The sequence below is a fragment of the Emys orbicularis genome, chromosome 10, assembly GCF_028017835.1.
Source record: "Emys orbicularis isolate rEmyOrb1 chromosome 10, rEmyOrb1.hap1, whole genome shotgun sequence".
In the NCBI taxonomy this organism is placed as follows: domain Eukaryota; kingdom Metazoa; phylum Chordata; order Testudines; family Emydidae; genus Emys; species Emys orbicularis.
In genome coordinates, this window is record NC_088692.1 from 65,225,980 (window position 1) to 65,243,380 (window position 17,401).

The window sequence follows — 17,401 nt, forward strand, 5'->3', positions numbered from 1 at the left end:
AGATCCAAAAAGACCACATGGGGGGGCATCTCCTTTCAAGATGGGTGCATCATGTTTAACCCCCTGGGATACAAATGCAAACCAGGGGGTGGGGCACTGCCCCACCAATGCGCTTGATGGCAGTGCTGGCTGGGGTTGGGTCTATGTCCCCTCTTGCCTCAGCCCCCCGAAAGAGGCAGGGATGCTAGTGGGTGAGTGGAGGCACCCAGAGACCCTCCTAGTGTGGTGATTGGCTCCCCCTGCAGTGGGAGCCCTCAGGAATTGGCAAAGGATCAGTGAGGAGGGAGTGATTGGTGGGCTGTCCCTCAGCAGGAACCTTGGATGTAATTTGACTAATAAGTTGTAGCCTGGTTAAAACCCACATCACATGTCTTTGCCCTCTTCCATGCGCTGAGCATGCCAAACTACCATTTGACCATTATCTCTTCAAGGTTATTAGCCCAAAACGACTTTCTAAAAATTTTAAAGTTGGGGGTGGGGAGAATCTCTTGTTGTCCAATCTGAGGTTGTGGGAAGGAAATTTTTTTTGCACTCCATCATGGCAAATGCCAAAGGTCCATGCTACCTTACAGGTCAAGCATCACCCGGATCAATTTCTAGGTAGGTCCTTAAAGTGAATATCCATCCACACTATTTTATGGCCATCATTGGCAATCTTATGCTACCAAAGATTTTGGCGACCACGTGATTGCCAGCGATGTAGCAGCATCCCCCGCCTGAGCCTGGCTGCCAGGGACAGGGGCCGAGTGAGCCAGAGTCCCCTTCCTCTGGCATGTTTCTGGCTCACTTGGCCCCTGTCTGCAGAGGCGGGGCGGGGCACCACCACCTCTGCAGCCAGGCTCTCTCGGGGAGCTGCTGCACCGCACAGAGCAGCGACCCAGAGTGGTCACTTTAGCTGCATGAGATGCGGCTCCAGCCCGCTCAGGTACGGCTGCCAGGGAGAGCAGCCGAAAATGCCTGGTGGGGGTGGTGCAGCAGGAGAAGGACAGAGTACCCTTCACCCCCATGCAGGTAACATGGGGTGGGGAGAGTGGCAGCGGACCCAGGCTGTGCGGGGAGGTGGAGGGGATGTCGCTAGGCAGAGGAGACATATGGGGCAATCACGTGTTCTCCCCTTTAGATTATCACCCCTCCCCCCCCCCCCCCCCCCGTATGGGGAGGCACAAGTCATCTATGGGCCAGCAGGGAGGTCTCAAACTACTGGTCCCTTACAAAGCTATTATCAAAGCAGGGAATTGTTAATCCTTCTCCTTCCAAAATGGCATTGGAAGAGTTCTAGCATTCCTGGTTGTGTTGGTCTCCTAGATCATCTCAAGAGGTCTAATCTATTAAACTTGATAAGGCATCCTATACTATGGTATACAGAGCCTCACAGCATGCCAACTTTGTTTTGAATATATAGTTCCTAAATTAAGCTGTTATTGCTCTACCCTGAATAATGAGCAATCATTTCCACCCCAGCTGCAGGAACACCTAGAATTTAACAAAACAAACAAAAACTGTAGTGATACTGAGGTCTAGTCTGCACTAGAAAAAGTTTGCTGGTATAGCTATACTAGCAAACCCTCCTGGTCTAGACTCAACTTAGATCAGTAAGAGTTCTTTTGCCAGTATATAGTTTATACCAGTCCCCTGAATGAAATAAGCTATCCTGGCAAAAGCACTCAGATCTGTGTAACTGTCGCTTTTGCCAGTACATGAATATAATTAAAAAAAAAAAAAATCACACTCCTAACCAATATTACTGGCAAAAGTTCCTAGTCTAGATCTGGCTTCACTCTGTTAATCATTTTTAGATTAACTACCTACCACTTGAAGTAAAATGTTCCCAATAAAAGACTGTTTTGCAGAAGTAATAAATGTTGGAAGTTTTTATGTACAAATGAAAAAGCTCTTTGCAGCATATAACAATCCTTTATTCTTTCAGTTATCCTCTGTCTCTGGGAATTTCCTTCCTTACTGACTGATTCATCCTGTTGAGCAGACTTTCCGTTCTTTTGGTCCTCCAGGAAAGAAATGTGTGATCTGGAGGACACTTCCCAAACGTATCATGATGATTTTGGAATATTGAGAATTCAAGTTAACTGAACTCTGTTTTTAGTATGGTGTGAATCAGTGGTGGTAGTATTTAATAAGAGATGCAAGTAAAACTAATCTGCTACTGAAATTCAGGATGATTTCCATCAAAATATAGTATCTGGATTAGATTAGCTTTCAGTCTGGAATCAGTTATGCCAAAGATTGGTTTTTTTGGTTTTTTTTTAAACTGTGGTAAAATAAACTTTAAATTGAGGTTGAGATGGACTGTAACTTTTTATTTCATATTTCAGGAAAACACACGAATTGTGAGGGTGAAGATCATAGCTGGAATTGGTCTGGCCAAAAAGGATATCTTAGGAGCCAGGTAAGGGTATGTGCTTGGTCTGTAAAGGCAGAGTTGATGGTACATCATTTTCTTCACAAAAATCTAATATTGAATAATACTCTGTTTACTATCCCATCTAGTACCAATGTACCTTCAAGTCCTGTTAAACTTCCTTGCAAAAAAAAAAAAAAAAAATTATGCTAATTATCCAGTCTCTGGCCCTTTCTACCAAGGCTGTCAAACTGAAGACTCCTTGTTGTCTTGCCCAAGAGTCTACTTGGTCAGGTGTTGTAAGCATATTTTTCTGCAGGTAAGGTTGTAGCTAAATCACAGTAGCTCAAAATATTAGCTGTGAATGCTATAATCCCTGTTCTTATCCATGCCTTAGCAGTGGGAAGTGGCAGCTGCGTTGAATGTGGGTAGGAGCTAGACCAGTGGTCTCCAACCTCTTTACATCCAAGATCACTTTTTGAATTTAAGGGCAACCCAGGATCTAACCCACCCTTTCCCCAAAGCCCTCCCCTCCCCCCCCCATCACTCGCCCTCACTCACTTTCACTGGGCTGGGGTAGGAGGTTGGGCTTTGGGAGGGGTTGTGGGCTCTGGCTGGGACCAAGGGGTTCGCAGTGTGGGAGGGGGCCCTGGGCTGAGCCTGGGGGTTGGGGTGCAGGAGGGGGCAAGGGGTGCAAGCTTTGGGAGGGAGTTTGGGTGCAGTAGGGGGCTCTGGGCTGGGGCAGTGTTGGGGTGCAGGAGGAGGTTCAGGGTGTGGGCTCTGGGAGGGAGTTTGGGTGCAGGAGGCGGCTGTGGGCTGCAGCAGAGTGTTGGGGTGCAGGAGGTGGGGGTGCTGGCTTGGGGGGGTCAGGGCTGGGGTTCAGGGTGCAGGAGGGGGTTGGGTGCGGGGGGGGTTGGGGTGCTGGCTCTGAGAGGGGGCTAGGGGTTGGGGGGTGCAGCCTCCCGCCAGGCAGCACTTACCTCCGGCAGCTCCTGGTCGGCAGTGCAGCATGGCTGTTGCTAAGACAGGCTCCCTGCCTACCCCGGCCCCACGCCAATCCTGGAAGGGGCCAGTGCGTCCCTGGGGGGGAGGCGGCACATGGCTCCGCACGCTGCCCCTCTCTGCAAGCACCGCCCCGCAGCTCCCATCGGCCTCAGCTCCCCGTTCCTGGTCAATGTTAGCTGCGGGGACGGTGCTTGCAGCCAGGAGCAGCATGCAGAGGGAGACCCCTGCCCCCTCTCTCCCCCCCGCCCGCAGGGCCATGATGGCCGCTTCTGGGAGCAGTGTGGGACTGGGGCAGGCAGGGAGCCTGTCTTAGTGGCAGCCCCACTGTGGCGCCAGAGATCGCGATCAACTGGGAGATCCTCTAGGATCGACCAGTCGATCGTGATCGACCAGTTGGTGACCATTGAGCTAGAATATGGCACACAGTCCACCAGCTCAATAGATGTGGGTGACTGTAGAAGGGAGACCGGTTTCAGAGTGGTAGCCATGTTAGTCAGTATCAGCAAAAACAATGAGGAGTCTTTGTGGCATCTTTATAGACCAACGCATTTATTTGGGCATAAGCTTTTGTGGGCTAAAACCCACTTCATCAGATGCATGGAGTGGAAAATACAGTAGGAAAATATATATGTAGCAGTACATGAAAAGATGGGAGTTACCTTACCAAGTGGGGGGTCGAGACAATTCAATTAAAGTGGGCTATTATCAACAGGGTGAAAAATCACTTTTGTAGTGGTAATCAGGGTGGCTCATTTCAAACAGTTAACAAGAAGGTGTGAGTAACAGTAGGGGCAAATTAGCATGAATAAATTAGTTTTGTTTTTTTAGTTCTTGTAGTGACCCATCCACTCCCAGTCTTTATGCAGGCCTAATTTGATGGTGTCCAGTTTGTCAAACTGTTGGTAGGCCTGTCAGTCTGACATTGATTCCAGGCAAGATAATGGAGTGGCTGATGCAGGATTCTGTTAATCGAGCGTTAAAGGAGGGCAGTATAATTAATGCCACTCAATAAGTGTTTATGGAAAATAGATCCTATCAAACTAACTGATATCTCGTTATGACATTTCAGGTTTGGTTGATAAAGGTAATAGTGATGCTGTAATATATTTAGACTTCTGTAAGGCACATTTTGATTTAAAAAAAAAAAAAAAAGCAGAGCTGTTCAAAATTAACAAGGCACACGTTAAATGGGTTAAATGGTGGCTAACTGATAGGTCTTAATATGTAATTGTAAACAGAAAATCATGGAAGAGGGGGTGTTTGTGGGGTCCCACAGGGATTGGTTCTTGACCCTACACTATTTAACGCTTTTATCAATGACCTGGAAGAAAACACAAAATAGCTGTTAAAGTTTGCGGATGACACAAATTGGAGTGGCGTAAATAATGGGGAGGAGAGGTCACTGATACAGAACAATCTGGATTGGTTGGTAAGCTTGGTACAAGCAAGCAAAATGCATTTTAATATGGCTAAATGTAAATGCATACATTTAGAAACAGTGAATATAGGCCATATTTACAGGATGGGGAACTATCCTGGGAAAGCACTCCAAACAAGATTTGGAAGTCATGGTGGATAATCAGCTGAACACGAGCTCTCAGTGAGATACTGGTCAAAAGGGCTAATGGGATCCTTAGATGCATAAATGGGTATCTCGAGTATGAGGGGAGAGATTATTTTATCTCTGTATTTGGCACTGGTGTGACAGCTACTGTAACACCGTGTTCCCAGTTTTAGTGGTCAACAATTCAGGAATGTTGATAAACTGGGGAGGGTTTTCAAAAGAACCACAAGAGTTAAAGGATTAGAAAACATACCTAACAGAGCTCTGTCTGTTCAGTTTAACAAAGAAAAGATTAAGGGGTGACTTCATAACTGTCTATAATTACCTATATGGGGAACAAATATTTCATAATTTAGCAGATAAGGGTATGGCTGGAGGTTGAAGCTAGGTAAATTTTGACTGGAAATAAGTTGTACATTTTTAACAGTGGAGGTAATTAATCATTGGAGCAATTTAGGATCATGATGGATTCTCTCACTGTAAATTGTTAAATCAAGATAGGATGTTTTTTAAAGTCTATGATCTCGTTCAAAAGGAATTACTTTGATTAAGTTCTTTGGACTGTGTTCTACAGGTGGTCAGACCAATGATCACAGTAGTCCCTTTTAACCTTTAAATGAACAGGAGTTGTGAAGATTCTTACATTTCAACATTTTAAAAACTAATTAAGAATAATACTGACAACTGTTGGAGATTTTTTTTTTTTAACTTCAGCTCTTTTTTTCCAGTGATCCTTATGTGAAAGTGACAGTGTATGAGCCAGTGAATGGAATCTTTACCAGTGTTCAAACAAAAACTATTAAAAAGGTTAGACTTACCTCTTCTTCCCTCCCCACCCTTATTTTATCAAGAATCCAGGCAGAAAGCTAAGATTGGAATAAGTAGGACTGCATTTCCCCCCTACCTCTTTGGGGGTAAGAGTTGGGGGAATCTAAGGAAGGGAACATTCTATAATTTACACTATTAGTTCTGCAGCTCAGCTGTGGCATTGCTGTGGAATTCTAATTTCAATAGGTTTCTTAATGGAAGGGAATGGAAAAGGGGTGTGTAGTCTCAAAAGTAGGCCATTCATGGGGAGGCTTGGTGCCATCATGGGGCCTTCACCTTTTCTCTCCCTTCCTCCATCTCTAGCATAGCTCACTGAAGAGCCATGCTGCTATTGGTCCCTCTATGACACATAGAGGGGCAAGTAGAAGTTGGGTTTTTTTTAGCTCACTAACCTCAAAGCCACTAACATAGAAAATCAGTTGGATTTAGAGGGGAGCATGCAGCAGTCACTGTTCCCCAACTTAACATGCATTCCCGAACTGCCACAGTGGCATTCTTTCTGCGCCTTTTCCATGTGCACCAGCCAGAATCTAGCAATATTTGTTTGAGTTGGCTCCCTTCTGCACTACACTGAAGGAGAGCATGAGGCCTGGTTTTTGGCCTATGACTTCTTGTATCTTAACTAGCAAAGTTAAAAACTTATTTATGCTTAAGAGAGTGTCACATCAACTGAAATAGATGCAGATCTTCAAGCAAGGCAATAGTACAGAACACTATGTATAATCAAAATGTTGTCTCTTTATCTGTAGACCTTGAATCCAAAGTGGAATGAAGAGTTCTTGTTTAGAGTAAGTGCCTTTATTAGTTTGATTATATATTTTTACATTCTTCAATGTAATATGCAAGATATGTGCTACTAATATGCACTTAATACTACTAAAACAAATACTTTCACAACTTGCTGTGTTGTACTGCAAAATATCATCTTGTAGCAAATTTTCTTTGTGGTTGGGTAGAAATTTACAGAATGAGAAAAATAGCTCATTTACCAGTTAGTCTGTTTCTGATGCATCTATTTGAGGTGGGCTATTAAGCACTGATTTTCAGTTGAAGAAATTTTAATATTCTGAAACACTGAATAGACTGCTCTTCCTAATTGTGTAGTTCTGCAGCTGCATTACTTTTGGTGGGGAATAGATCTAACATTTAACTTTTTCTTAAAGGGCTTATTAATCCTTTTTACATGCACCAAACCAGCCTCTAGAGGGCATGCAACAACTTAAGCAGAAATTTTAACTCTCCTCCTAACTTGGGGTACGTCTACACTTACCGGAGGGTCCGGCGGCAGGCAATCGATGTTCTGGGATCGATCCCGGAAGTGCTCGCCGTCGACGCCGGTACTCCATCTCGGCGAGAGGAGTACGCGGCATCGACGGGGGAGCCTGCCTGCCGCGTCTGGACCCGCGGTAAGTTCGGACTAAGGTACTTCGAATTCAGCTACGTTATTAACGTAGCTGAATTTGCGTACCTTAGTCCGAAGTGGGGGCTTAGTGGGGACCAGGCCTTAGACTCTCTAATTCAGGATTTAACAAGATAAATCTATTTCAAAGTAAATTAGATAATTCAAAGCAAAATATTGATAAGAGTTGCTTAAAGTCATATTAGTCATTTTTTTTATATTGATCTGGTAGCAGTGGTAACACCTGAAAAACATGGATAGATAAGCTTGATAACTGAGCCATCAGCTTTAAACAAAGTATGTAACTACTGAATTTGTGATCACTTGTATAGAGTTATATTGGTAAAGTTTCTAGAGGAAAAATGCAGAAAGATGTGCTTGCTGAGTATTGGGAGTGGGAAGTATTGGGTGAGTATTGGGAGTGGGGAGGAAGCAGAGAAACAGAAGTCATTGGGTCCTGTAGACCATAAGAAAAGGGTACTCAATCCATTTTTTGCGCCATGCCATGCCTTTCCCCATCCTCTCTTCAGGATACCATTTCATGAGGCCATATGTAAGAAGGAAATTAAGAGACCCAAGGCAGATATTGCAGAGTAAATAGCTAAAAATAAATACAAATAAGAGATTCTGTAAGTATTTCAGAAGGAAGCTTTTGAGGGAGCTGGTGGACCCACTGGACCACCAAAAGGTAAAAATCTGGGAAGATAAGGATATTGCTGAAAAACTGTTTTCAGGTGAGGTCTTCACTAAAGCAGGAGAGTTGTTGAGGTACTATTCGAGATTGATGTGTCAAAAGAAGAGGTGCTGGAACAAATTGATGACATAATAGGTCACAAGGTCCAGATGGCATGATGCTTATTTCCAAGACTTCTGAAATAATTTAAGAATTAAATGGATTAGCTGTTTTGAAAAAATATGCAACCTTGTTAGAACAGACTACTGTACTAGAGGATGGGAGGATTACAACTGTAACACCTGTATCTTTGAAATAAAGTGCTTGGAATGATCTTGAGAGTTGAGACAAGTAAGCCTGCTCATGTACATGGTATATTGGTTGAAATGATAACTAAAATATAGAATGCATACAAGATCATTATTTTCTAGGACTAACCAGCACAGCTTCTACAAAGGAAAAATTGGACATCACTAACCTTTTTTTAGAACTGTTTAAAATGTCAAACTAGTGGATAAAGGACATTTATTTGGACCTGCAAAAGGCCTCTTGATGACCCTTGCAAGAGATTACTAAAGAAACTAAGTAGTCGTGGAGTGAGAAGTATATTAATAGTCAAGGGTCAGTAAATGGTTAAGACAGGAAACCATTGGAATAAATTATCAGTTTTCATCATGGCAAAATGTTAAAGTGGTGTGACAAGGCTCCATTTTAAGACTGGGTTTTCTATTTTGGAAAAGGGGAGAGCAGTTGGGAGAACTTGCAGATAACACATCTGCTTGGGGTTAGTCAAGACTAAAGAAGAGTGGAGTTTTCAGAGATGTAAACAGGCGAGGTGAATTTCATGCTAAATGAAATTGTGTGCCTTCAGTGGGAGATTCAAAACTAACTTTACAGTTTTTCTCACAATCTAAAATTAAACTGTAGAACTAATTGCCATAGAATATCAGAGGTCAAGAGCTTTGCAGGAGTTCCAAAAAAGAATTGTAGTTTTAAATGTATAGCAAATATACAAGTTTATAGTATTAGAGATTTGACAGGGATTTACCCTTAAGCATCAGGATTTAGAAGCCAAATTTTAACTATTGGATGGTGGGGAATGGCTACAAGAAAACTTAACCTGCCCCCAAGTTATCTGGTAAGTACAGGGTTTCTTGCACCTTTCTCTGAAATACACAGTACTAGCCCCTGCTGGGGACAGGGCAGTAGATTAAATGGACTGCACTACTGATCCAGTATGGCAGTTTCATTATTAATTCTGTGCTGTTTCACCTGGATAATCAAAAGTACCTCTACTTCAGTGTGGGGGAATGACCTAACTAGTTTGGGCACTCTGCAGCACCACGAGAGCTCCCAGAAAAGTCTAGCAGTAGTAATGGCCATCCTACCTTGATGACTGCCTGATAAGAGCCAATTCATAAAGGAGTGCATCTGCTTTATCCCCTGGTTAAAAAGTGAGACATGATGGAACCAGGGTTTGATCATAGCCCGAGCCTTGCCTCATCAGTTCCAGTACACTGATTTACTGGATGTAGTAGTGGATTTTCAAGCCCTTGTGCCCAACCTACTAGATTTCTTTGTCTCAGAAGCAAGGTCATGGTCTACCACTCAATTTGAGGTCCAGTCTGACAGCCTGGATGCTTGCTGGATGAATGTGTTCTTTATTGTTCTGCAAGAGAGTTCTTTGAATTTCTTCAGAGCAAGGATCTTCTGCAAGGAACTCATTCTGAAGTGGGGAAAGATGAAGAATTTCATCTTCACCAGTCTTCCATTCCATTTGTCCTGGACTATTGGATCTCCCCCTTATCTCTAAAAGTTTGTTTTTCTGTCATACATTGGTACATGACACTTGTATTCTTTCCACCTACTTAAACGGCTTGGTTTATGTTTTACCTCCTGTTCAAGAGCAGTCTCCATCCTGGGACATGCTGCTTTTCAAACTGACATTACAAGGAAATTCTGGTAATAGCTCCATATATTGAAAAAGAGGGCATTCCTCGTCAGGGCCGGTGCAAGGAAGTTTCGTGCCCTAGGCAAAACTTCCACCTTGCACCCCCAGCCCTGCGGCAGCTCTCCCCCCTCCCCCAGGGGAGCCATGCGGCAGCTCCCCACTCCAGCTCACCTCTGCTCTGCCTCCTCCCCAAGCATGCCGCCCCTGCTCTAATTCTCCTCCCCTCCCAGGCTTGCGGCGCCAAACAGCTGATTGGCGCCGCAAGCCTGGGAGGCAGGAGAAGTGGAGCGACCGCTGCGCTGGGAGAGGGAGTCTGAGCCACACGTGTCAGTGCGCCGCCGGCAGCCCAGCGCAGGAATGCTGTAAAAAAAATTGGGGGCACTGCTTTTTGGTGCCCCCAAATCTTGGCGCCCTAGGCAACCGCCTCGTTCGCCTTAATGGTAGCACCGGCCCTGTTCCTGGTGGTGAATCAACTAGGTGAGTTTACAAGATGGAGGAACTAATGGATGACCCACAGTGACACACTCTATGCTGTATCCTTATAGGGTAAGGATGATCCTTGACCCTATGTAAACTTCTCCCAAAAGTGGCTTCTAATTTTATTTAAATCAATCCTCTAACCTACGGTATTTTACCACAAGCCGTATTCACTACCTAGGGAGGCTGGGTTATTTACCTCATGGGACTAAACCATTTTGAAAATCAGTGACCTTCATATGCTGCACTAAGGGTTGCTCATTTCTGCTCACTGTCAAAGTGGAGCTGACTCTCCATCACTGCTGTCATTTAGCAAGGATCCAGATACAGTAATTTCTCACTTAAAGTCGTCCCGGTTAACGTCGTTTCGTTGTTACATTGCTGATCAATTAGGGAACATGCTCGTTTAAAGTTGTGCAATGCTCCCTTCTAACGTTGTTTGGCAGCCACCTGCTTTGTCTACTGCTTGCAGGAAGAGCAGCCCATTGCAGCTAGCTGGTGGGGGCTTGGAACCAGGGTGGACCAGCAGCCCCCCTATCAGCTCCCTGCTCCCCTAAGTTCCCTGTGCTGCAGCCACCCAGCACGCTAGCAATTGCAGCTGTCCCTCCCCCCACTGCCATGTGCTGCTCCTGCCCTCTGCCTTGGAGCTGCTCCCTGAGATTCCTGCTTGCTGTGCGGGGGGGAGGGAAGGAAGGGGGGGGCTAATGTCAGTGTCCCCCTTCCCCCTGCTCCAGCACCCCGCTTACCCCATCTTCCATAGAGCAGGGGGGACACACCAGGGCTCAGGATGAGGGAGCTTGCAGCAGCTGGTCTTGGGAAGCTAATCTAAATAACAAGGCAGTGTACTTAAAGGGGAAATGCGCATATCTCTCTCACACATACCCCCTCCCTCCATTCCTGCTGCCTTGTAGAGTGAGAGTTAACCCTTGAGGGTTCAGCCAATTGCTAGTTCATCATTTAGCAGTAAGGGAAATATCCCACCTTCTGACTCCTCCACCTCAACCAAGCTTCACAATCATCATCACTGTGTACCAGTATTAAATTGTTTGTTTAAAACTTATACTGTGTGTGTGTCCGGGGTCGGCAACCTTTCAGAAATGGTGCGCCGAGTCTTCATTTATTCACTCTAATTTAAGGTTTCGCGTGCCAGTAATACATTTTAACGTTTTTAGAAGGTCTCTTTCTATAAGTCTATAATATATAACTAAACTATTGTTGTATGTAAAGTAAATAAGGTTTTTAAAATGTTTAAGAAGTTTCATTTAAAAGTAAATTAAAATGCAGAGCCCTCCGGACCGGTGGCCAGGACCTGGGCAGTGTGAGTGCCACTGAAAATCAGCTTGCGTGCCACCTTCGGCATGCATGCCACAGATTGCCTACCCCTGATATAGTCTTTTGTCAGGTGGAAAAAAAATTTCCCTGGAACCTAACCCCCACATTTACATTAATTCTTATGGGGAGATTGGATTCGCTTAACATCGTTTCGCTTAAAGTTGCATTTTTCAGGAACATAACTACAACGTTAAGTGAGGAGTTACTGTACCAAAAAGGAGATGAGCATGTTGTACCACCTCTGAGGCATCTTCTACTGCATGTCTTAAATGTCTCCATAGAGAGAACGCTGCTACCTGGATTTATGGCAATACCTTCATGCAGTATTATTTGCAGGATTTAGCTGCTATGTGATACAGCAGGTTAAGGAGAGCAGTCTTGTAATCTTTTTTTCAATTGTTTTTTATAATGAAAAATACAAAAGGGTTAATGACTGTATATGTTCCAAAAATTGTGCATGCTGCAGGATTTCCAATAGAATTCTGCAATTTTACAAGTTGTTAAAGCTGCAAGACCAGACAATACTACATGCACATAACACGATAGGATGGGAGTCACAGTAATAAAGTAAAGACCTAAATGAATAAGGAGAAGTAAAGAGAGGACAGGGAGAGAATGGATTAGATAGCGTTCTTTGAGTATCTCAAGATTGGTTTTTTTGTTTTTTTATCCACTGTGTGTAGAAACAGGATCCAAATATCTTCAAATTCATATAATTGCTCTCTACAGCAATTGGCTATTCTTTCTTTGGCTGATTACTCATACAGTTCCAAATACCACTGTTCTGGGCACAAAGCTACTCTTCCACTTTGGTAAAATCACATGCTTGATTACCTTGTACAAGGGTGTTCATACAGATACCAGGGTGAGAGTACTCCTGGGTGGCAGGCTACTTTTTTCTGTTCAAAAACTTAAAGTTATGACACTTCGATCAAATATGTTAGATTTCTTTGAGCACCTTGGTTCCTGCAGCATTTGTTTTGCTGTGGATGAAAGCAGGCAACCTTATGTGGAATAAAGTGAAGTGTAAAATATGCTTCATTCCTGTAAGAATTCATTTGCCTTTTTGAGTTGTATCACATCTCCACTCAAGCACTTCTTTCTGTTTTGACTTAGAACGTTGTAGTTTTTAGCAACAACTTGTCAAATAATTTCTTCAGACCAATGACTGTTCAGTCTCAAATATTATGTACTGAACTTAATTGTGTAGAACTGTCAATCATTTTCGTTAAACACAATAGAGAGAGGCATCAAGAACCAATGCCTGACTGAAGCCAGACAAAATGAAATTAGAAATTAGGCACAATTTTTAACCGTGATGAATAAACTGGAAAATTGGAACAAACTGCTAGGGGCAGTGTTTGATTCTCTATTCTCTATTCCTTGTCATGAAATCAAGACTGGATGTCTTTCTGGAGGATATTCTTTAGTGAAACACAAGTTATTGGGCTCAATACAAGAATAACAGTGAAATATTTTGGCCTGTAATATACAGGAGGTCAGATTGTTATTTAAGGCTCCCTTCTGGTTTTAAATTCTGTGAATCTATAAAGTGCACAAGGTTTGTGTCAGCATTGATACTAATCTTATTAAAAGTTCAAATTAATTTAGAAATAAACATTTTATAAGGAATTGTCCTTTTAGTGCCAGCTTTGTGTGACCCAACTACCGCTTCCTGTTTAAACTTAGAATATTTGCTTAGCAAAAACAAATACTGCAGCTTTCCAAATACCTTGACTAACTAATAACTGTTAATCTCTTCCTCTTTCCTAGGTTAATCCTCAGCAGCACAGGCTTCTTTTTGAAGTATTTGATGAAAACCGTTTGGTAGGTCATTGTATATTAGAATATTTCTGTTTTTGAAGACAAGCATGAAATCAAGTTTAGATGGACATGTATTAAAAAAGCGGCTCCATAAGAAATTAATTTTGATAAACATGTTAAATTTAAGGCTAAATCTGACAGCTCATCTTTTCTTGTTTGAAGTCACTACTTTCTGTAATTCTTCTGTATTACAAATTTTGGAATCCAGTGTCTTAGATATAGTATCTTCTTGTTCAAAATGTTTTCATGGATTAGTCTTCCACCTGATTTAATTATCTTTATCGTTTGAGTGGTTGTAAATGTTATAGAAATTAGATTTTGGTTATGGTAACTCTCTTAAATGATCTAATACTTGTTTTACCACTACCAAAATTCCCGTAGTAAAGATAAAGGTTTCTCTGAGACCAGCGTGGATTGATTTAAATCAGTGATTAAAACCGCAATTTTTATCATAATTTAAATCAGCAAGAAGGAAACATTGATTTTTAAACTTATTTTGCAATTGTACCTTACCTAGAAGGTTCATTCCCATTCTTTGGTATGATGATTAAATATGTTGACGAAACCAAATATAGCCTTCTAACTAAAGTTGGTGCTAGCTAGGAGGATACACTAGGTCTATACACATTTATTTATGAAATAAACGTTAACATACACTTATTCTAATTATTAATTTTAAAGTTTTTGTTGAAAAGGTAAATGATATTTCTTTACTAGATGCCTTTTTACTCTAGATTTGTGTCAACCTATGATTGGATGAAAACTGGAATTCAGTTAAAAATGTATAGAAAAAGTATTTAAAAATTGGTCTTTTTTTTTAAACAACACTACAGTAATTATACTGGATACAGAAGAGAAGAAAAATTATTCAAAATACATCTTACATTTTAAAAATGGACTTATTAAACAATGTATTAACTGTAGTTAATGAATTGACTTTTTCTGGTCACTATGGGCCAGATTTTCTACGGTACTTAGGCGCCGAAAGATGCACATAGGCTAGCCTTTTTAAGTGCCTAGTGGGATTTTCAAAAGCACCTATCTGCATCTTGAGGTGCCTAAATATCTTTGAAAATCTGGCCCCATGTCCTTCAAGTTCTTAGAAGTAGTAGAGCTTATCCTCTCCCACCTGGTTTTAAGTCATAGATTGGCAGAAAAAACAAGCTTTCCTGCTTTTTCAACACGCAATCAGTTTCTTAACTTTGAATGAACTAGTACAAATGAAGGGAAATACTCTCTCTGCACCTACTATGTAAATTGAAACTAAAAATAATGGCAAAATCTTTTCTGCACAACCAAAACTGAAAGTTTGAATTGATATCAAAAGATAGAGGGTTTCCCCCATTTTGTATATATTTTAAAAAGAAGCACCCTTTAACTCAGCTCATTGATACAGCATATTTTTAAAATTATATTAATTTAAGCAAATTTTAAGGCTTAAATTTGAGGTTATAAAACAAGTTATAACTTGAAACAAATTTATTTTTAGAACTCTAAATTTGATGTTTGCTAATTTTAGTTAAATATTTCTGTAATGTTCTATAAAAAATAGTTTATCTACCCTCTTGGAGACTGGCCATCAAGAGCATCAACTGTTTTAGCAGATTGGCAAATGAATCCCATAAAATGACACTTCAGGCCTTGTGCTTCAGCTTTCATTCAAACTAGAGTAGGAGTGCTCAAAAGGCACTAGGATTTGGCTGTTAACTAGGGGTACAATTTCTAAAAGCACCTATATCCCATTTTCAAAAGTTACTTAGGAGTCTAAATCACTTAAGTGCTTGTGAAAACTTTACCCTAATGAGAGTATTTAAAGGGGGGGAAACAGTATGAAAGTAAAAATCATGGTATAAAGATGGGCAGAGTGAGCTTTTGACGTTAATGAGGTGGAGAAAACAATCATAGGACTGGAAGTGACCTCGAGAGGTCATCTAGTCCAGACCCCTGCACTCATGGCAGGACTAAGTATTATCTAGACCATCCCTGGCAGGTGTTTGTCTAACCTGCTCTTAAAAATCTCCAATGACCAAGATTACACAGCCTCCCTAGGCAATTTATTCCAGTGCTTAACCACCCTGACAATTAGGAAGTTTTTCCTAATGTCCAACCTAAACCGCCCTTGCTGCAATTTAAGCCCATTGCTGGTTGTCCTATCTTCAGAGGTTAACGAGAACAATTTATCTCCCTCATCCTTGTGACAACCTTTTATGTACTTGAAAACAGTTATGTCGCCTCTGTCTTCTCTTCTCCAGACTAAACCCAATTTTTAGAATCTGCCCTCATAGGTCACGTTTTCTAGACTTTTAGTCATTTTTGTTGCTCTTCTCTGGACTTTCTCCCATTTGTCCACGTCTTTCCTGAAATGTGGTGCCCAGAATTGGACACAATATTCCAGCTGAGGTCTAATCAGTGTGGAGTAGAGTGGAAGAATTACTTCTCGTGTCTTGTTTACAACACTCCTGCTAATACATCCCAGAATGTTTGCTTTTTTCGCAACGGTGTTACACTGTTAACTTTATGTATCGCTTGTGATCTGCTATGACCCCCAGATCCCTTTTTGCAGTACTCCTTTGTAGGTTGTCATTTCCCATTTTGTATGTGTGCAGCTGATTGTTCCTTCCTAAGTGTAGTACTTTGCATTTGTCCTTTTGAATTTCATCCTATTTACTTCAGACCATTTCTCCAATTTGTCCAGATCATTTTGAATTTTAATCATATCCTCCAAAGCACTTGCACCCCCTACCAGATTGGGATTGTCTGCAAATTTGATAAGTGTACTCTCTATGACATTATCTAAATCAGAACAGAACCAGAACTGATCCCAGCGGGACCCCACTTGATATGCCTTTCCAGCATGACTAAGAACCACTGATAACTACTTTCTGGGAATGGTTTTCCGACCAGTTATGCACCCATCTTACGGTAGCTCCATCTAGGTTGTATTTCCCTAGTTTATGAGGAGGTCACGCAAGACAGTATCAAAAGCCTTACTAAAGTCAAGATATACCACATCTACCACTTTTCCTCCCTGCCCCCATCCACAAGGCTTGTTACCCTGTCAAAGAAATCTGTCAGGTTTGTTTGACACAATTTTTTCTTGACAAATCCATGCTTAAAACTAAACGCAATATTTTATTACTCAATCTACAGTGTAGTTCAAATAACAAGGTTGCCTTTTCTAGATCGCAGTGCCTTCTCTCATACTTCATAAAACTGAGACTATTGCTGAACACGTACATATTCTCTCAACTGCTACTGGGGTAATGCCGAGAGACCCTGGCTGTCGGTGGATGGGATCAAACCTCGGGCCTTTGAAGCTTAGTGCATGAGCCCCTACTGCATGAGCTAAAAGCCACATAGCTATTAGCTAAGGCTGTAGCAAACTCTTCAATCTCTAGATCAGGGATTCTCAAACTTGGGCTCATGACGTCTCAGGGGGTCGCAAGGTAGTTACATGGGGGTCGCAAGCTGTCAGCTCCCTGGGGCTGACAGCCCCAAGTCCCCATTAGATTACATTATTTCCCCCATTTTTAATTTATAAGGGGGGTCACACTCAGAGGCTTGCTGTGTGAAAGGGGTCCCCAATACAAAAAGTTTGAAAACCACTGCTCTAGATGGTCTAGGTGCCACTAGAGGGGGGCAGAGTTCCACACCAAGCTTGCCTGGGTTACATATTTCCCCTAACTGAGGAAGCACGTCCCAGGCTTCAGAGACTTCCCGGTTGATATCCTGGATGAGACCCCGCTTGTAATGCTGGCAGGATTAAACCTGGGATCTCTGAAGCTTAGTGTATAAGGCTCTACTACATGAGCTAAAAGCCACATGGCTATTGGCTAAAGCTGTAGCAGACTCCTCAATCTCTAGATGGACTAGATGCCACTGAAGGGGAACAGAGCACCACACCAAGCAGGCCTGGGTTACACTGGCAACAAGTTCCATAGATTATTTTTCAGTATGCACCTTCGTCTGCCTAGGATTCCAATATTTCTTAC

The 17,401-nt window shown here is 42.3% G+C and overlaps 1 protein-coding gene across 1 annotated transcript in view; it reads left to right on the forward strand.

The window, feature by feature from the left end:
* Positions 1–17,401, forward strand: part of NEDD4 (NEDD4 E3 ubiquitin protein ligase) — a 110,150-nt gene that overhangs the window by 16,680 nt on the left and 76,069 nt on the right. The window contains exons 2-5 of the mRNA XM_065412592.1: positions 2,331–2,404; positions 5,654–5,732; positions 6,503–6,541; positions 13,359–13,412. Coding sequence (XP_065268664.1) covers positions 2,331–2,404; positions 5,654–5,732; positions 6,503–6,541; positions 13,359–13,412 — 246 coding nt within the window. The remainder of the gene's footprint in view (positions 1–2,330; positions 2,405–5,653; positions 5,733–6,502; positions 6,542–13,358; positions 13,413–17,401) is intronic.